The sequence below is a fragment of the Pterocles gutturalis genome, unplaced genomic scaffold (genome assembly GCF_000699245.1).
Source record: "Pterocles gutturalis isolate BGI_N339 unplaced genomic scaffold, ASM69924v1 scaffold41845, whole genome shotgun sequence".
Classification (NCBI taxonomy): domain Eukaryota; kingdom Metazoa; phylum Chordata; class Aves; order Pterocliformes; family Pteroclidae; genus Pterocles; species Pterocles gutturalis.
Window position 1 is genome coordinate 64,443 of NW_010142371.1, and position 21,148 is coordinate 85,590.

General features: G+C 41.9%; 1 protein-coding gene across 1 annotated transcript in view; it reads left to right on the forward strand.

The window, feature by feature from the left end:
* Positions 1-19,194, forward strand: part of LOC104469720 (G protein-coupled receptor kinase 5) — a gene marked incomplete at its 5' end in the record, with an annotated part of 73,492 nt that extends 54,298 nt beyond the window's left edge. Inside the window, 5 exons of the mRNA XM_010084334.1 lie at positions 11,144-11,244; positions 14,174-14,266; positions 17,155-17,218; positions 17,739-17,879; positions 19,000-19,194. Of these exons, the coding sequence (XP_010082636.1) occupies positions 11,144-11,244; positions 14,174-14,266; positions 17,155-17,218; positions 17,739-17,879; positions 19,000-19,194 (594 nt within the window). The remainder of the gene's footprint in view (positions 1-11,143; positions 11,245-14,173; positions 14,267-17,154; positions 17,219-17,738; positions 17,880-18,999) is intronic.
* Positions 19,195-21,148: the final 1,954 nt, after the last annotated feature.

Below are 21,148 nucleotides of genomic sequence, written 5' to 3' on the forward strand. Positions count from 1 at the left end.
GCAAACAGTGTGTCATCTCCTACAATAAATATCTTCCCTCTCCAGGTCTTTGCTGATGGCTATTACCATATGATCGTTAATGGATTGTGTGACACAGGTGATTAGGGAATGCCCTGTTCCCAGCAGCACTAGGCAGCGTTTTTGTTTGCTTTCAGGAGTGTTTCCAGTCTTCCTATGAGTGGGCCACTGGTTCCTGCCTGATGTTTATTTAATTCACTTCCTAATCCTTTGCAAGGCTTTCCCAAACTCTCTTTTGGATTTTTTTTTTTTTTTTGGATTTCTTCATTCAAGGGTTTCCTCAGGATTTTGACCTGCTGGTGGAAAAAGATGAAGGCAGATTCTGCCAAATCCCCACTGCAACTGATAGAGCACTGCAGCCCCTGACTCCAGTGCAGCCTGGATCAGACCTTCATGCATGAGCTGCCTTCAAGCAAAGCAAATAGCTTGTGGGCTTCAGGGTGGGGATCGCTTGCGAGGGGGTTACTCATGTTTATAGGCTTATGTCTCAGAGGAGTGAATTCAAGCAGGGATCTGTTTGTTTTCCTGCAAAAAAGCCGTTCAATAATGTTGAGGTTGTAAATGACTGTTTATAGATTTAGGGATTTTTTTTTAATGGAACAAATGACATTTGGTTTACCAGAGGAAGCCAAGCTATGACTACTGCACCATACGGTTGCGTGCTAATGTTTAGGCTATCCATCAGCGCGGGAGGACGTTAAAAGGTAGAAAGGTTCTGATAAGAGGCTGGACACTGGATGCTGTTCAAACCTATTAACCACACGTGATGAGAGAAACAAACTTGTAGAGAACAGAAGTTTTCAAAACTGTCCTGTCGTCTTTGTTGCCACTAATGGTGAGAATACTGTTCGCTTCCCAAAATGCTTTATCAAACATCTGGCTGCTTGTAGTAACGCAGGATAGCAATGATTCAGATGGGTTGCTAACAAAAGACGTTACCTTTTGAACTAACGATGCTTCCAAGGATTGAGTGGGTACCCTAGCTTTTGGGTAGCTAGAAAATCCTGATTAGTATTAATTAGTCTTCTTTCCTATTCTATTTCATGAGCTACTCGCCTCATCCTGCTGACAGCTACTGGTACTGGTTATTTCATCTGTGTTTTCATCCTTTAATCTGTGTGCAAAATAACGTTAAAGTGTAAAAAAGGCAACAACAAGTAAAACATACTTTCCCTTCCCTGGCTTTAAAGCAAGTTTATATAAAATAATTTCAGCTGGCTAGTTTATGAGCAGCCCTACACCAATAAACCTATGTGTCTACAGAAAGGAGGAAAAATGTGTTTCTTTGGTAAAGAAGGCTCTATAAGCAGGCTTCCAAAGAAAGGACTAGGCTTTAAAGACACTGAAAAATATCTTGCCGTGGACTTCTTGTGAAGCTTAGTTTCTCCCTAATTGAGGTCAAAAGCATAGCTTCTGTGGTGACCAGTTTAAGTTCTTAATCTAAGCTGTGCCAAAAAACCCATAGCTGGTTGGGATTGTGGTGAGTGTTTCTATTTAATTGAGGAGTATGAAGTCTGCAGCTGATTCATTGGACTTGGAAAAGAAGCTGATGAAACAACTAAATTTTGGCTCGTGGGACATCTTCTTCTTTCGAAACTACTTTCTATGGGGCTTTGAGTGTTTAAGATTTCCTCTGGTCACCTGTAGGAGCCAGGAAAAATATCTCTGTCTTGATGTAGGCAATCTTTTATTGTCCTTTGTTGCTCTGAAACTCTTGTTGTCGTTACACCTCCAAATTTCTCAGTATCAAATAATTTAAGATACTAAAGGGACCACACTCTGGGTTGAGGATCTTTATGTAGGAAATGTTTTGACTCATAGCATTTGCATGGCCGTTGCTTGTTTGCCACCATTGGGAACAAAAATGTAGTTTCTAGAAAGGAGCATTTTGCTTTCAGTGATAGCAGCTACAAAAAGGTCTACTGAGAAAAGGAAAAACAAGGTGTTGCTAGATAGAAGATCCTGTTGCTGATTAACAGGAGAGCCGTGAAAAATGCTTCACATGCTTTCATGCACTTGTCAGAAGGGAAACCTGAGTGGTTGCTGAGTTTCTCCAAAGAAGGGCATAGCTCCAGACTATAACTTGTACCCCAGCACCAAAGAGGAAGGATGCTAGAAACCCAGGGAAGAAACTTATCCTTTTCCTACCAGTGGGCTTGCCCAGGCTCAAAAAGCAGCCCAGCAACTCTGGACCAAGCAAGTCAGCCTGAAGCTACATCAGACCCACTGCGGTAAATGAGTTCATGAACTGAAGTGGTTAGTGTTGCCTTTTGTGATGGATTAGTACAACCTCTCCTGGCAGAAAAACATATTCAGCTGTTTGCTGAGGGCTCTGTTGTCTTCAGTCATTGTATTTTTCTGGGTGTCAACACATGTTTTGATAGATTAGTCGAATATGAGGGAAAACAGATTCATCATGACTCCAGATCAGCTTGGAGCTACAAAACAAAGCCCACAGATGATAAGCACTGCTGATTTGCTTCATTTAGCTGCCAGCAGGTGATCCTGCCCTCAGTACTGCAGAACACCATTTGATCAGAGAACAGAATTGGGTTCCATCTTTTTCTCTCTCATTGACCAACTCTATAATCCTGGAGAATGTATTTCATGTCTTTGGCCCTCATTCCCAGTCATATACGTATGACATATGTATGTAGTGCCTGGCATGACGGGCCCCCATTCTCAGGTATAATGTCTACATGCTGTTGTAACAGATAAATTGCTACTAATAACAGAGCTGCTCTCCGTGCTCCCCATCCACCTCCCTGCCAATTCCTACATCTGTCATCTCAAAGCAAATATCCTGGAATTTTGAAGCCTTGTGCTTTACTGGTTTGCCTCATACAGACCCAGATGACTTTGTGGTAGGAAAAAAATAAAAATAAAATGCAGAAGTTGATTACTTAAAGTGTTGCAGCTGCTCCTGATGTAGAATTGGCTGTTTACTACATATACAGCTAAAACCAAGCAGACAAGATCAGACACAGGGCAAGAAACAAGAATGTTCCAACATTTTTGTGCATAACACCAAAAAGCATCAGGAGACTGTGTGTTCTGTGACAGTGCTGGGAACCTTTCCCTCACCAGGTTGAAACACATTCCTAAACCAGATTTCCCAAAATCAGAGTACCACAAAGAATCTCCTCCTCCATTGCTTTCCTCTGCATTTCTCAGCCCCTTCCCATTTCCCCTCCGTCAGCCACCAGCTGCATGGTCAGTACTTCCCAAACTGTAGCTCAGACTGAACCCCAGTTGGCATTGACCTCCCCCTGCCCAAAGCGGGGAGGTGGGGGGACATCAGAGTCCCCCAGAGTGGCTCTGGACATGTCACTGTGATGGGGCAAGCAGAGCCTGGGCTGTGCCCTGTGCTGGCATGATCCTGCTCTGAGGGCAGCAGTGCAGATCCCCATGAAGATACCATGGGGTGGTTCTTGGGGTGAATCTCCATCCACAAGTAGCAGATCAGCCTTGGAGGCATCAAGAGGCACAATTCCATGGTCTCCACTTTGCCTTCCATTTCCCCTTTGAAAATATGCATTACCTGAGCACAGAAACTTATCTTCCCCTGATTTTGTGCCTACCAGCATGACTTGTATCTACCTATTCTCCCTTTTTCTAGTGGTTGCTCTGATTACACTCCTCCTTATGACTCCTAAAGAGTGTTTCCCTCAAAGGACTGAGGACAGTCACCCTGACGGCCATCCCATTGCTACCTGTCCAGGTGGCTACTCCCCCTGCTATCTGAGCCTTCCCCAGACGTCTGGAGAAGGATGTGACTGTGCAAAAGCAACAGCAGGAGTGGCGTGGCGTGTGGTGGACCTCCCATCCCTGACACAAACCGTTGCTCTGTTGGGTCACAGCCGTATGAGAGCAAATCAAATGCAGCAACATAACGACTGGTCGAAGCCAGTATTTCCAGGTTTTTGTGTATGAACTCTTCTCATCCCATCTTGCAACATCTCACACCGAAGTTCATCTTAGCCTGTTCCTTCCGTCTTTTAGAGGTCTCTACTAGTAGCAAATCTGTGTGGAGATTTGCAAATAGATTGTATGTGGAAAATTGCTGTCAACATCTGAAAACACACATATCATTAAGACAGAAGTGCTTGGAACCGGAGACAGCTCAAGAAGTTACGGCTTGAACTTTTGTCCATTGACTGAAACATTTTTAATTGTTTTAATCCAGTTTGTTGTGGAATGTTTTCATAACCTGAGACATAACATGTGTTTCACGCTATTTGTTTTATGCAAGTGACTTTTAAAATAACTCATCGGGTTCCAGTATCATGGCTGCAAGTCTGAAACTTGCCAGGAAAGCAGTTGTGATTATGACAAAAGTTTGCAGGAAATCTATTCATTCTAAAGAGTGTGTTATCTTTCTCGTTCATATTATTTTTGTATTGCTGAACAGTCGTGCTTTAAGATACCGTGATGACTCACACCCACTGGCAAGAGTTGGTTATCAAATGAAAGGCTGTACTTCCAGGGTTCTGTTCCTTATTCACTAATTGCAAGCTACACATGGAGTGATTTGAGGAATCTGAGCATCTCTAGCTTTCATTTATCTCAGTGAGACTTCTTTGATTTCAGTCACAGATGATGATCAGCTCTCCTGCAAAACACAACTCTTATCCTCCCTGTTCACTGTTCTATAAAATATAGTGAGATTGCCACCTAGCTCATGAAGACTTAATAATGCAATAAAGCCTTCGTATTTCGAGGTTCTTCAATGAAAGTCACTGCGTGGGGAAGAATTACCTCCGGACTAAGGACCTGCTCTGTTTCTTGCAGAGTCAGTCTGACCGAACTCAATGCTATCCCTTTTTCTTTACTAAATATTTAGCCTAAATTCAGGGTTCTGCAAACTATTTCTTTTTGTAGGAGACGATGATGACCGAGACAAGTGTCCTTCCAGTGGTATTGTTCATTTGCAAAGAAGACACTTATTCCTTTGCTCAGAGCTCCAGGTTTCCTTTGGTGAACACTCAGCATACAAGCTCCCTTCCTCATCTCTTCTCGGGGCTGTACCATGTGCCTGTGTTTTACAGAGTCCAGTGATTTGCAAAATTGTTGGTACAAAGGACTGGGAGAGGGCTCAAGAGCCTCTTGAATTGAGGAGAGATCAAATACACTTAGATCATCAACAGATGTCTGTCTGCCCTCAGAGGTCTTTTAAACCTCCAAGAACAGATTCCACAATATTCCTGTGCCTGTTCTTGTGCTTTCCTGTGTGGAAAATTAGAAAAAAAAAAAAGTCTTCATATCCATTTAAGTGGATTCTTTCACGTCATTTGCACAGTGTAGAGACATGCAGAATAATTGGTCCCTGCCCTCTTACTAAAAACATGTCTATATTAAAAGACCTTTATCATGTTTCACTCTTTCTTTTCCAGACTAAACAAATCTTAGTTCCTCAATGCTTCCCTTTGGCATTTTTTTCCCAAGCATGTTTCTCAACCCTCCAGACACACAGTGCTCTCGTCAGCTCTCCATGGCTTTCTCAAATGGTGGTGATCCCAGCTGGATATGTGGCTCTAGCTGGAGTCTCAGCACATCCCTCTCAGTTCCCTTTGGCATTTGGGCACTTTTCGCACCAAACAAAAGGAAAATTAGAACAAATATCATGCTTTAATGAAAAAGTAAAATTATCAGAGAAGGTCTTCTGAACACCTTCCTTGGTATTGCTGGCATTGCAGCTTGTTTTATAATGAATTTGATTAGCTGATTGATCAACAAAAGGTTAGGTGTCCTCTGCACAGTCACAGGGGAAATGCCATTAGAGGAATGTTGTAAGGACCGTGCCAAAGGTATAGAGATTATTTAACATGGAGGCTTATTTGTTTGCTGTCCTGTTCAGTGAATGTCAACAAATCCTGTGTCTTGAAGGGGTGAGTGAAGTAGCCTGCAGCAAAACTTACAGAGCTGTCAAAAAAGGAGAGTTTACATTTTAAAAGTAAAATTTTTAAAATTAAAATTAAAAATTGTGATGCAACATGACATGCAAAATAACAGAGAATTGTTGAATTATAAAATATCTCAAGTTAGAAGGGACCCATAAGGGTCATCGGGTCCAACTCCCAAAGTCGCACAAGCCTGGTGTGCATGTGTGTCCCCTTTCCGTCTAGTGTGCAGGTGTGCTGCAGCAATGAATTAAGACACAAAAAAACACCTCTGTTGCTTTGGGCTCTGACTCACATCCACCAAAGTAAAGGACTTTGATGGATGAGGATGTTGGCAGCCACGGGAGAATGCTGCCCACATTGCCTGGGGGGCGCAAGGCAGCTGGGGCTCACAGCACAGTCCTGTTCCCCTTTGCAGGCTGCGAGAGCATGAGCCTGAACCCATTGAGATGGGTCAAGCTAAGGACAGGAGGGCAGCACCACTCCCCACAAGGCTTTTGAGACATCTGTGAGGTCTTTTAGCTGCAAGGAGACACCTCCCCGTGCCGAGGCTGGGGTTGTGCAGTGATGCTCCAGACAATGGGATAATCCATAATAATAATATTAATAATAATAATGTTATATGAATATATTAATAATGAAATAATCCAGATAATGGGGAGTTACACAGCCTGGAAGCCTTCATCTGAGTCTGAATCAGATTTTGCTGCTTTTTAATAATTCACTGAGATGCCAAGTGGTGGGACATGGTACCAGAGCTGTGTGGCAGGGCTCCCCTAGCATTCAGGCTGCCAGGGACAACTGTGCTAGTGCAGGAAAGACCAGATTGCATTCAGCTTGGGATGCTCTTGGCTCCCACCAAGAAGACAGTATTTGCGTGTGACACTGAAGATACTGCGCCCAGCTTCAAACCTGGCCACTATGGTGGTTTTCAGTGTCCTGGTGAACAGGAGAGGAAGGGAGAGAACCTGAAATCAACCTCTCAGAAAAATGTGAAAAGTATCTTGCAGGCCCAATGGCTAAATTTGGAAGGAAGAGTGATTGCCAAATTTTTGTAGACAGGAACTCAACTAACCTTGAAGAAGTGTGTGACATCTCAGCTGTTTTCATGCCGTTTATTGAAATGGAAGGCAGCTGGGAGGCTCTCTTTTATCTTTTAAAGTAGAAAAAACAATATTTAGTAGTGGAGACTTTTCTCAGAGTGTGTTACTGGCACTCAGAAGTAACGGAATATCCATTTCTTGTTTCTTAGATAATCACTAATCCAATTCCTAGCTGTATTCTTTTCTTAAAAATTAAACAAGAGAGCATCATAAAACTGAGATGTTGCTTTGCCAGCAAAATATTTACAAGAAGGTTTTCAGTTTCTCGCCATAAATGAGAAGACACAGGATATGGGAGATTTTGATTAAAACCTGGTGAAAGTAGTTTGGACTTTTATTAAACTGCCTGGTCAAAAAAGGATAACGTGATGAGAGAAGCTTTTGTTGTTGGATCAATTTACGCGCTTTTTGCACTGCCAGAGTCTTGGGCCATGAATCTGGTTTCGGTTCCATCAGCTTTACCCTAGTGTTACTCCGTTGACTTGACTGGGATCATTTCTGATTTACATTATCATAAGTGAGACCAAGAATCACTTTCTTTGCCTTCAGGAAACAGAGTAGCCATTAGGGGAAATCTGGAACTGTACTTGTTAAAACTACCCAAGGTTTTGTTTTGAATACAGGAAAGTGTAAGAGATTTCTGCAGGTGTTTCTGAAGAGTTAGCAGAGTATTCTTTGTCACGCACTCAGACGTAATGGTCTTAATCACGGTGTATGGCTCTCCTAGCTGCCACAGGACATTTAATATGTTCCAAAAGGTGTCTCTGTTCCCCTGTAAAAGCCAAATTTGCTTTTACAGACATTACCCATACTGCAGTGGGGAGAACAGCATTAATCACCATTTCACTGGGGCTGCAGAAATCTCTTGCACCTCTCCAGGGAAGAGGCAACTCTTTCTTCCACAAGTGGCCAAAGTGTTACCTTTAGAAGCTTTCGCTCTTGGGATGCAAATGTTTTCTTGCACTTATAACCCACGCTACCTAATTGTTCTCCAGGGGAGCAAAAGTAGGTTGGTGGGTTGGGTTTTGGTTTGTAATTGTTTCTGGCTTTGTTTGAACATTTGAAGGCTGTAGGTATGCACAGTACTTAAACAGAGCAAATGGTGGTCATGGTTATTTAATGGGAGCAGTGGGAACTATGAAGTCTAAAGGAAAATCTCAGGAAGTACAAAGACTCTCTAGAACAACGCAGAGTTGGAAAAGGTTGCGTCCGTTCCTCCCATACACATAGTGCAGTTGCTCTGCCCTGAGCACTATCAAGGGCTGCGTAATGATGCTAAATGTTTTGCTGGACCTACAAAACCTTTGGAAATGATCAGTCTGTGAAAAAAGGGGTTTTTGTTATAGAAAATGAAGTGGTCTAGTAAAGTATTTGCACTGCGTGGTAAGGCTTTAGTCTATGTACAGAATGTCAGTGTATTTATGTCTTTACCTACCTAGATATTGTTGGCTTGCTGTTGGTTTGTCCAGAGGAAGCAAAGATTCAAAGGTCAGCACTGAGTGGCTGTGAAAAACCAAGTGGTGTCTGTGTCTCCCACAAACTTGGAGAGAGGATTCACTATTTGCGCCATTTCCAAATACCTCCCACATTGTCTTACAGTTTCTTTTGCTCATTTTTCTCCACTTTCCCTGTAAGAATTTTGTTTCTTCTTTGTGAAAAAGACTTAGCTGATGCTTATAATTTATTTTTTAAATGGACTTTGATCTCAGGCAGAATTTGATGCAATTATTTCTATAATAATGCATCATGTGCATGATCTTTAACACTAACCTCAAGGCAGCTTTACCTCCCATTGGGAAATGAAGTTGCCTGGTGGGAGCGAGAATGAGGTCACTTGGTCTAAATGACTAATTATTGGGTTTAGTGCTTAGCTTTTGGATTCCAAATTTGGCCTATAAATGTAGAACAAATCCTAGATTTAATTAGTAGTAACTTAAATCAGAGTGCCTAGCATCAATTTTACTTAAGTGCAGCTCCATTCACATCGGGAAAAGACGCTCCTGATTCACAGCAGTACAAAGACTGCACGGTGTTTCCATGGTGTTTCTGTACCCTGTAAGAGAGGTGTTCAAGATAACCAGTCTCAGAGCAGTGAACTCATGCAGCCACGTCAAAGCTTTGGGCTGCCAATGAGCTTGTGTACCACACTCTATTGAGTTACTAAAGTATCAATTACAGGCATTAATTCATATGATTCCTGGACCAAATCAACTGAAATGCAGCTAATCATGAAGTTTTTGTTATTATCTGGATATTCCTTAAATATTCATTTTCTTTTCATTTCTTTCTTTCTTTCTTTCTTTTTTTTTTTTTTTTTTAGAAAACAGGACTTTCAAGGTTTATTCCTATTTGTTTCACTGTTTCACTCTTGCCTCTACTTACTCTCTTGAGCTACAACTGGGACTTAGATTTAGTGATGAGCACCTACAGTTAGGAATTTTTCTAAGTAAGTTGTCTGATTTACTGAGATTTGGTCACAAGTTTTGGGTTCTTGTCAACCTCTGTGACCAACCTGAAAGAAAATCTGGCTTTGTCTCAGTCTCTACATCGTTTAAGGTGATAATGTCGGGGCTCGTCTACCTCTCAAGAAACTGTGAGACTTCTTCATTATTCGCAATATACTCTGTCTGCAATTAAAAGTGGGTATTCCCTAGATATCTTCTACTGAGGAAATGGAGGAATATATGGAGGAAATGAAGAAATATTTCAGTGATGTCAAAGATATCCGGCACGTTCTGCAGGTTGTCTGTCAAGGTTGAGTAGTGAGGCTGCATTATGCAGCATGCACAGACAGTTCTGCAAACCATGTTCCTATTTGAAAACATTCAGGTGTAACAAGCTTACTTTTTCATGTCACCACCAGGATCATATTCACATTTCAGCAGCGGAAAGGAAAAGATAAAAGACTTAATGCAGCTTTCACCATACTGAAGATTTGCTCTGGCTCCACCTCTGCCCCTTCCTCTGTCCCCATTCCTGGTGTTTTTGAACTCTGCCTGCAGTGCATTTCAGTGCTTGACAAGATCTCCCCAACTAGGGGTGAGTTAATGAGAACATCTGTCCAGCGATGAGTGACGATGCTCTGTGACCCACCCACTCAGCACATCTGGTGGTCATGGCCATGGATGGGGAACCTCACCGAGTATTAAGGCTTCTGCAAGGAAAGAGGATTTTTTCATCTATGGCTGGATTTATTGAAAATTCCCAAATCCACTTGGTTATATAAAGGGACTTTCACGTCAATGGGACAAATGTCTATAAATAGGTGTGCACACACATGCACACATGCATGTACGCTTTTTTATATAATTACAGTATACTGTCAATGAGTAAGAATGTGGACTGCCTAAAAACTGTCTTTATAGATAATTAGTCCCAAAGGTGCTAAACTGGTTAACCATCAGGGCATACTGCAAAAGACCTCTCTTTGGAAAGGGCTTTTTGAAGGGGCTGAATGCACATTCTCTCTAAAGGGAGGCGAGGATGAAAAGAGCTTATGTGCTTGGTTGGCAGAGTTCCTTTTTGAAATTATTATTTTAAAACTGCTGGATTATTTTTGTCCTTCTAATGTTGAATTAAGATGTCCAGACACTTGCGAGCATCTTTTTATGTTATTTATATATAAATCAATAAATACCAATGCGCTGCTCTTGTTTTCCTTTGCTGGTAGGAAAAAAAAAAAAAAAGAAAAAAAAAAGAGAAGATGGATTTTTCAGACAGCACAATGAATCATCAATGAAGTGAAAACACTGGGCAAACTCTCTTTTGTTTAAGAGAATGGCCTTTGCACAGTTCAGGCCAGCACATTTTTCAAGGGATGCAAGGGAGCAGTTCAAAGAATTGGCAAAAAAAGGGCCCTGCATATTCATGAGGCTGGGCAAGGAGGTGAAGGTACAGGAGAAGGCAGAAAAGCAATGTGAGGATAGAGTGGAATGTGGAGCGAGTTGCCACAGTATCCTATTTTACTGCTGTTTGACGTAAAACTCCCTTTGCTTTTACACAACCGCTGGAATTGAATGGAAGCAGCTCAGGGCATAAATAATGAATGTGTCTTTTACACGGTACAAGGGGAGACTCTGCACCTCGTCACAGAGATAACGTGCCCCTCTCTTCTCTCCCCAGTCTCCAACCTACGTTCCTGAAGTCAGTCAAGATCTTATCCAACAGACAGAGGAGAAACTCAAAAACAGCCCCTGCAAAGAGCTATTCTCTCCCTGTACAAAGTAAGTATAACTCGATACCCAAAGATCGCAGGGCTGCAGTCAGCAGCCTGTAAGGAATGTGGCAGGTAAAGAGAGACATTTCCATTTGAACCTGAAGCATGTATCTTTTGGTTGATGTTCCTAATCCTACAGGCATTGCTGACAAGCGGTGAAGTCACTTCATCTGAACAAAATATAATAAATATTTCCGTGCCATTATATACACTACATACAGGCACTTAGTGTTTCAGGTATTTGACAGAGTGTTCTAGCCAAGTAAACCAGCCATGGATTTCATGCTGTGTGAAAAGAGCTGCAATGATAATGTATCCAAAGAAAACATCTCTGTTTCAAAGTGGATAAAAATTAAGTGGCGATACACTCCATTTAGACAGAGGAATGTGCAAACTTGCTCCGCATGGCTTTTCCAGAAAATCTTCACCAGGATAATGGGGCTTTTTAAATGCTTTCTGACTGTCTGTGGCGTTCAGACGAACGTGCGTTGTTTTATCCTTTGTCTAGGAAAAGGCTTATCAGTTTTTGTAGCGGCGAGGCGATTTGTACTATTATGCGCTAAAGCTCCAGGTATGCAATCTTCATTTGCAAACACTGACCCGAGTACGCTCACGCCAGTAGATCATAAACCAATAAAAATATGAAAAGGAGGGATCATCGCAAGCTGGCCCATGTGGTTTCTGGCTGAGCATGGTTTGTTTTCCCTGGATGATGTAATGGGGATTTGTAAAATTTGCTCTGCTGTCATTCATTGTTTTGACTCATTTCATTGACCTTTTCTGTTTTCATTTATTCTTTGCGTTGGTAGGAGATGTGGGTTATTTCTGGCCTTCTCTTATAACATAGCCAGTTTCCTTGCATTGGCCTGGTGTCATGTAGAGATGCTCGTATAACTCGCACCAGTTGTGTGTACCAGTCCCAACGACAAAGGCAGAGCTGTGCTCAACACAGACCCCTCTGATGCCTGGTTCCAGTTCTCAAATCGGTTTGAAAGCTGACAGTTCCCTCTAAAATGGACTTTGTTTTTGCCAAAGAGGGGAATTAAAATGCAAACAAGTGGTGAAAGGCAGCTATTGTTCTACAAAATACGTGCAGCTTTTAATTAACTGAATGGATTAGGCAAGCGTTGGACACCACTTAATTCAGGCTCGTATTCACTGACAGCGGTTCCTTCGTCTCAACCGAAATGGATAAATGAGCCAGGTTTGAGACCTTGTTAATAAATATGCTGATCATTTCACATGGACTGAAATGGGGTCAAAAGGAAGTTTTAAAAACTTGCTGTTGGTATTTACTAAATGTACTGAATAATGTTAATTTTGGAAGAGTTCACAGTCAAACCAAAAAAAAGGAGGCATACATACAAATATGAAGCTTGCTATCCTGTAGGAGCAGAAACGGGGATGATTTTCAGACACATCTTCATAGATAAGATCAGTCTGCGGGAAAAATGCATGTGTAACACTCACTTCTGCTTTGACCTTTAGTATTTTGACTGTCTGCTTCTACCCCCCTCCAATTTCCCCCATAATTTTGGCTTTGAATTTGGACATTTGTTAAAGCTCATTGAGGCTTACTTTGTATTTTATTTTTTAAGCTTGAATCCACTCAGCGGAAAATATATGATCTGTGCCCAATCAAAGCTAAGGCAGACAACAACAATTTGACTTCTGAATACTGAATACATGCAGTTACCTGGCTGTTCCAAATTGATGGTGCAAGAATTATTACCAAAACGTACGAATTGCAGCTCATGAACAGGCAGGAACTAAACTGAGGAGCCACGTTATTCATGGGTAACTGTTTGCTCAGGTCTGGAACTGCTCCATGGTAAGACATAGATTGTCCATTCCCAGACCAGAGCAGTCCTTCAGAGAGGATTTCCTCTTCCAGTAAAATCTAGAAATGTGTCTATGTACCCTTCGATACAGACACAAAAGTGTCGGTATACACCAAGACAGAAATACTCATTTCTTGTCAGCATTTTTCACACAAAATCAAGTTTTATCCCCACCAATGCTGCCAGCAGAGGTGGATGCAGTAGCCCCAGTAAGCAAGGCAAGAACCAAAACCCACAGGTCAAGAGCCCTCTGTTAAACAACATGACCCCTTCATCTCAGGCAGCCCTCCCAGCCCAGCCCATCTTTTCTTAGCTCTGAACTCTTCACTTTCCTTATGGGATATCTGTTGGTCTCTGGCTGCTTGTGGCTCGTCACAGCCAACGTACTAATTTCTCGCATTTGCAGAATGGCCTTTTTATTCCTTTATTCTTTTGAATATGCAAAAGGCTTTGCATCCACTGCATGAGCCCCAAAATTCTTCTCTTGATCCAGAAACAAATCCACCTCCCTGTTCAGACTTTCTTTCCTCTGTTTATTCTCCAAAGCACATAGCTGTTAGGAAAAACCCTTTGGCTTTAATCACGGTTATTACTTCTTCTGCATAGCAGGAATTGAAACTGATTCTGCTTCTCAAAATAACATCTCTGATGGTCCCTTTTTGACAGAAATGGGCTTCAGCTAGAGATTTTCAATCCAGGTGTAAACATCCCTCAAAGTTTAGGAGCTCAGTTCCTGAGAGTGTTGTGTTAAACTGGTCTTAATTTACTAACAGAAGCAAATATATTTGCTGTCTAGTGACTAACAGCCTTTGTAAGAGTCCATTGAAGCCAGTGGGAGACGCCCTGTTAATTTTCAGGAAGCATAACTGGTACATATTACTACACAGCTTGTATAAGGCCTCCTGTTATGAAACCCATCAAACATTTTACTTTGTTCCTAGATTGAAACCATGAGTAAAAGTAAAGTACAACATGAAGTAGAAGTAAAATGATCCCACCACAGGAGAAGTCTGGATTTTCTCTTCTTGTTTTGTTTCTCTTTTGCTCCAAGTTCAGGATTATAAAATACTTATATATCCTTTTCATCTGAGATAGATCTGTCCTTGACCACCTCAGTGGGGAACCATTCCAAGAATACCTGAACAGCATGTACTTCGACAGGTTTCTCCAGTGGAAGTGGTTGGAAAGGTAAGTGTCACCATTTTTTCTTTTAAATTAAAAATTACTACAAAAGGTTTGTTTTCGCTTTCCATGCAAAGACTTTAAAATATGGTCAAAATCTGACAGCTGAGACAGTACATGTTTGTTCCCTTTGCCTTCAAGAGAAAGACAGTTTGGCTTTTCTACAGGATTACTGTGCCTCATCCTAATGTTTGCCATTTATGGCACTCTCTGTGCAGTGATTCTCTCCCTCTTTTCACTGTTCTCCTTCAAGAGGGTCCATCAAGACTCATTCCCCATTTCCATGAGCTGTACTCCAGGGAAGCTCTCCCAGAGAGTTCCAGAGAGACTTTCCTAATTTTAGCATTTTAAGTGTTCATTGTTAGAAGGTTCAAGAAGAGGGAATGGCTTTAGGCACAGGAAGATGCCATATAGAAAAGTCATGGTTATGTTTGCATTAGGCTCAATTTAACCATGAACTGAGTCTCCAGCTGTGACCATCCAACAAGCCTATAAAAAAACAGGAATCCAAATCTCCTGCGATCAGAGAAACAACTGTGGCCAGTTTCATTGTAGACCCTGTCACAATGAGCTACTCACAGCACGGCCTGAAGGACACATTGCACTTTTTTATAACCTACCCTTGTGCATCTAGAATGCTACATGTAAGGTATACATCCAGTCTTTGGCTTTTGGATTTGCAAACACCATTCCCAAGCAAGACTGAAACAGATGCTGCTTGCTAGGGAAGTAAAAAATAAAACAGAAATTGACCCCAAAACACCAGGGAGATAGTTCTGGCTTCTAGAGCTCAAGTGTTCAGCTGTTGAATGGTATGATTAAAATACATTCAGCACTTTCAGTTGTCTTTCTGCTTAGCTGCACTCTGAATATCTTTTTGTCTGAATAACTCTGAATAACTTTTTTGTCTGGACCAGTTATTACAATTACTCAGTCACTGTAAACAGACAAAAATACGGCATATAGATCCTTGTACCATATTTATTGGCTGTACATTTCTGAGCACATTTAATATCCAGGCAGCCTTCTGGGTATTAATTTGCAAGGAAAAGGGCTTTTGCCTTTTCCTCGTCGGTGAGGGCTGTAGCAGACGTACACTGCTGGGTAACAGTGACCTTGAGTTGAGAGAAGCCCCAGTTTCCACAAATGGAATTAATTACGGCAGATGAGTACGGGCCAGGTCCATGAGCGGTGTGTAGCAGCATGATGCCTCAGAGATCAAAGGAGCTGTGCCAGTTCCTCTCCCTGGAAAGCTACAAAGCTGCTGCACAAGAGGGAAGGGAGGCGGTGGGCAGAGGGGAGAGCCATTTCATGCCAAGACGTGCTCCACATGCCATCTTTACTGAATCCAGCCTTTACTCTTCCCTTTCAATTAAAAAACCATGAGATGACTCATCTCAAGCCAGGCTATTTCCTATCTATTTTCACATTTGGAAGAAGGAATTTTCTCAAATGCTTTGAGGATTTGGTTTTTTCCATTCCCCCAACAAACGTGACAAGCTATTGGATGTGCCTATTTGGCTTAAGAAGCTGGGAGAACTGTTTTTAGGATTAGCAAAGAGATGTTAGTTGCCCGGAGTGATCAACAGCTCCTTCCAACAGCCTGCTGACTCCACGGAGGAGCCAAACAGTCTGTTTATTCTGGGGATATTTCTGAGCGTGTCACTATCTCTGCTAATTGTTGTGTTTAACCCCGATAGCATTTGCAGGATCTTCACAGAAGCCTGAAAATAGCATCTTTTCCTCTTTAGTTTTGGCCCTATGCGAATTTTTCTTCCCCTGCTTTAAAAAACAATAGTGAACATAAACGAAACGATTCACTTTAACATTTATTCCTTATTGTCATCAACCTCATCACCACTGTTGTGGGAACAGCCACATTATTGTGCTCCGTCTGCCGACTGGCTGCCCGCCAGAGGAAAACAAAGCTGGTAGGAATAGTCATATTGACTGCTGATATCATTGTAAAACCTTGGGGATGGAGCAGTGGGTATGAATTCTGATCTCTCCGAATCCAGAGATCTCCTTCTGTCATGTGACAGAACTTTGATAGTAACAAATGTGGTATAAGTTAGATGTAGGGCTGGAGCTCTTCTGGTAGAGCAGAATTTTGTGAGAATCCTGTGAGACTGTCTAGTGATCCTTAGGGAGCACTCTGCCCTCAGAAATAAAGGCTTATTTAACCCTTAATTTGGCCGTTAAAAGGAAAGAGGTGCTTTTCCTCCCTCCTTGCCTGCGACGCTCTCCCAGGAGGCAGGTACCCCAGGCAGCACCAGCCTTGGCTTGGACCTCGGCTTCCTGCTCTCCCCTCCTGTGAACAGCACCTAGACCCACCTCTGCTTCCCAGCATTGTTTCTTTCCTTGTTTCACATCGGTTTCCTGGTTTTTTTCTTCAGGTCAAGAAACCAGAAGTATTTTCTGGTGGATTGAATTTTCGATTTCTTTTTCTCAGCTGGAAAACCAAGCAAAACAATAAAGTGTTAGCCCAGCACTACCCTTAAAAAATTCCTATATATCATGAGAATTAATATCTCTTTGGAAGCTCTCAGACATCCTCTTTGCTTAACAAAGTCCAAAGCTATATAATGGAGATTCAGAACCCTCCTTGGTCCTAAGATGTGAGCAGAAATTGTACTGATGACTCACTAATGTGTTGTATTTTATTACAGCTTAATATGTTGGAATTGAAAAGTTCAAGCCATACATAGTATTGAAGTAATGTAATTACATAATTATATATTATATTATATAATAGGATTACCTTGAAATAATGGGATTATATAATATTTATCTATTTTGCTTTTCAAAAGTCTGCTCTGAAATAAATAAATCATAGAGAGTGCATTAAATGTAGTGTGGTTTAGGTTTTTTTTTTTCATTTCCTTTTCTTCCAGGCAACCAGTAACGAAAAACACGTTTCGGCAGTACAGGGTACTAGGGAAAGGTGGCTTTGGGGAGGTGAGTAATTCTGAAAGTTTCTGTTAAGAGTGTTTCTTACTTCTCAGGCATAGCAGGTTACAGGAGGCTGATGCGACAGAGGCGGATTTTTCTTTAATTGCTGACAGTTTTACTTAACCTCTCGTGACACCGTAATCTCAAAAGAACACTTTTGAGAATTATTTTGTATCTGACTGTTGCATTCACAGTGGCAGTAGGGTCACACCCTTATTTGTGTTTTACTGATGGCTCAAGGTCTAGGCAGCAGAGTCAGAGGAGGCGCGGACAGGCTGTAGCGGAGCAGATTACAATCTGCACAGACAAAAGGAGGTGGGATAGGAAGCAGGCAGAGGAAAGTGAAATAATTAAACCAATATTACACAGCAGGTTTGGAAACAGTAGTCGGTTCTCCAGTTGCCCCCGCCTATGCTGCCGTCTCTAACCTTAAAAGGACTAAATCAGATCAGATTGAGAGGAGCAAAGTGCAACCCAGACACAGCGTTTGCTTCGATTTACCCAGCAATTGTTCTTTAATTCGCAGGTCTGCGCTTGCCAAGTCCGAGCGACAGGGAAGATGTACGCCTGCAAGAGATTAGAGAAGAAGAGAATAAAAAAGAGGAAAGGCGAATCCATGGCACTAAATGAAAAGCAGATTTTAGAAAAAGTCAATAGTCAGTTTGTAGTGAGTATTGAACTCCCCAGCGCTCGTCTCCCTCCTCACCTGCTGAGCACCCTTGTTGAATCCGATGCCTCCTCCTCCTCCTGCTACAGGAGAGGTGCCAGAAGCTGACTCCCTTTGCTTTACACCTTAGTGCTGCTCCATGCATCTTTACTAAGTCTTATTTTAGTCACTGGTCTGTGAGAAATGCACCGAACAAGGTGCCTGTTCCTGCCACGGGAACATGATGCATTTTACAGTCTTGACTTGCATCAGGGCTGCGTCAGGCTGAGCTATTTTTATCCAACGTGATTACCTGAATTCCCAGTGTCTGGGAGAGAGGAGCTTGGAGGAGACTGAAGGAGATTCAACTCAAATAGATCATAATGCTAGTAGGAGCATCTAGCCAGTGACGTGGAGCTGGTCTGCCTGACGCAGGGCTTTCCTGAGATCTGCCAGCTCTTATGTCTCTTTAAAAACTTGCCTTAGGTTTAAAAAAAAAAAAAAACCCAGAAGGTGTCATCTCAGCATCTGTGATGCTCTTTATACTCATTTTAGGAAGCACTATGAATACAACAGATGCAAAATGTTTACTCACTTCTGGCAGAAGCAAAGACCATGGCATGTATTTAAAAGTGATGGGCAGCTTTTGGATTGGCTGATCGTTCCTGGGGCACCCACCAGAGCCTTGGAAAGGTGATGCTGACCTTCATGCCTCAGTGATGGTCTGTTTGACCACTGCAGGAATGGGCTATCTGGGCCCTCCTACTGAGATGATGCGGCTTTGACAGCTCTCTGGCAAAACAGTGCAGCAGGAGGTGTAGATTCCCTGGACAGTTAAGATTTCTCTTACATGGAAAAGTATGTCTGGATTTAGTATGTTTGTCCAGCCTGTGAAGCTATCTGAGTGTTCAGATGAAGGGTTTCTGATGATGAGTAGGCTGGATTCAAGAAATTAGTCTATAAAATCCTAACACCTGATTTTTCTGTACTTTTAAAATGTACGTTTGTTATTGTAATAAGACCCTTGACATATTAAGGCAATTTTTTTTCCTTTTCTAGAGAAAATCTTTAATGAAAAGTTAGTGCTTTCTTCTTAGCAGCTAACTGAACTGTCGCAACTATGTACAAATGTTTTTTCTAGGTCAATTTAGCCTATGCCTATGAAACAAAGGATGCACTGTGTTTAGTTCTGACCATAATGAATGGAGGTGACCTGAAGTTTCATATCTACAACATGGGAAACCCAGGCTTTGAGGAGGAAAGAGCTTTGTTTTATGCAGCAGAGATTCTTTGTGGCTTAGAAGACCTACACAGAGAAAATACAGTGTACAGGTAAGCACTCTGTAGAGGCTCAGGACATCTTTTCTGGGTAGAGAATTGCCTGCATCCTCCCTACTCATTTGGTGCTGTACAGCTTAGACGCCTCAGTGCTTTGGCTGAAATTTCACAGAGCCCTGTACAAATGCAATCAGATTCAGTAATCATGGAAGGAAGCGGTTGCTCCACTAAATACATCCTGTCTAAATTACACAGAACTAATACAAAGCTCCCCAAACCCTACCTCAGCATGCACTGGGTGACATAAGAAAATTATGAGAGTTCCTTTAAAGGGATTTCATTGGTACGAAATGGAGATCATTCTATTCAAGCCTCTATTTTAATTAGATAGATAATATTGCATTAGGGGTGCAGCACATCAGATGTGGGAAGACCGTCTCTCCTATGCCAGAGTTATTCCCAATTAGCACAAGAGGGTGTTGGAAAACCGTGGGCATGGATTTACGCTCTAGGACATGAACTAGTTTGATTAGCTAGATTGGATTGTGGCCGTAGTGTGCCAGCCGTGGAAGGAGGCACATTCCCAGCCACGCAATGGAGGCATCCTGCCGGCAGCGTCCCACCCACCGCGGGTGCAGCCAGCGGGCAGAGCGCTGCCCCACATGGTGACAGGCAGCCAGCTTCGAGAGGGACAAATTTCAAGTTGTCAGCTTCCAGGCTGGCTTATAGTTCTATGTAAGCACTTTTGCAGGACATCGTAGGGTTTACTTGCTGGATAAGCAGGGTGATTGCAGGCAGAGTTCTTGTGACTCAAAGAGGATTTTTTTTTTTTAATCAGCTTGTGAAATCATTATTGTTGGCATTCACAGCAGAAGAGGTCCTGTAAATTTATGAAAGAACTTCCAAGGACAGTGACTAATAGACAATAGTATGCTATTTTTAAAAACTAAGCCACACTAAATCATTTGATATGCCCATGTATAATAAGCGTTATGCATATGCTTGTATATGTAGAAATTTTTATATTGTTGTTCCTTGGAGATCTCTAACAAACTGCCACTTGGTTGCCTTGCTGTGACTCAGATCTTGCTAGCTGGCATAAGGAGGGCAGGCAGATAACATGCTGATTTAGCTGGCGCTGGCCCAAGAAGATTTTTTTTCCCCAAGGAACAAAATGGAATTAAGTGTTTAATGTCAATTGAAAAATCAAATAATGAGTGACGTCTCTGGCTTCTCTTTTATTTAAAAAACATCCTACCACATTAAAAAAAGTTTTAGGAGATATTAGAGTGGGGTTTTTTTAAATGTAGTAGATCGCAAGCATACTTCAGTGATGAAAACGACTGGTACATTCATAACATGGTTGGTAAAATGCCATACTAATGCCACTTTCTAATGAAATAAATTAGGTCTGGCCACTTAAAATGGTATGTGGCTCTGAGAGAAATGGTATCCTACTTCCTTAAGCAGTTGTTTTCACGTTACTTTTAAAAAAGCTGCTAGTTTGCACCTCAGATGGCACATTCATTTTGGTGATGAATGACATTATACCCTTGTAAGTGACATTTTCTAGCAGTATTTTAGGAGCGTCTGCAGAGACCCCTAATTTGTAATACTGCAGCGTGTTCTGGGACTCATGAGAAGTTCTATATAGGTCAATAAAATATAGCAGCTAAATGCTACCGCTTTCTCAAGGTGAATAATTCATCGCAAAACATGTATTCCTCAGACTTAATTTCATTTTCTATGAACAAAACGCTTCTGAGTAAAACACAGCATCGGAAAATACATCCCCATTTCATGGGCTAGTGACGCACGCTGCAGACGTGACCTGACAGAACAACCAGGCTCAGAGTCAGATTTATCTAATTCAGAATTCCCTTGCCAAACATGGCTCTTACGTTACATTTCTCAACTGCATCGTGTTAGTAAAGGTCAACGGGTCGATTGTTCATGGAAAGCAAACATAAAAAGCTGCTGGTTCTCCTCAAATTATTTATATACATATAAAA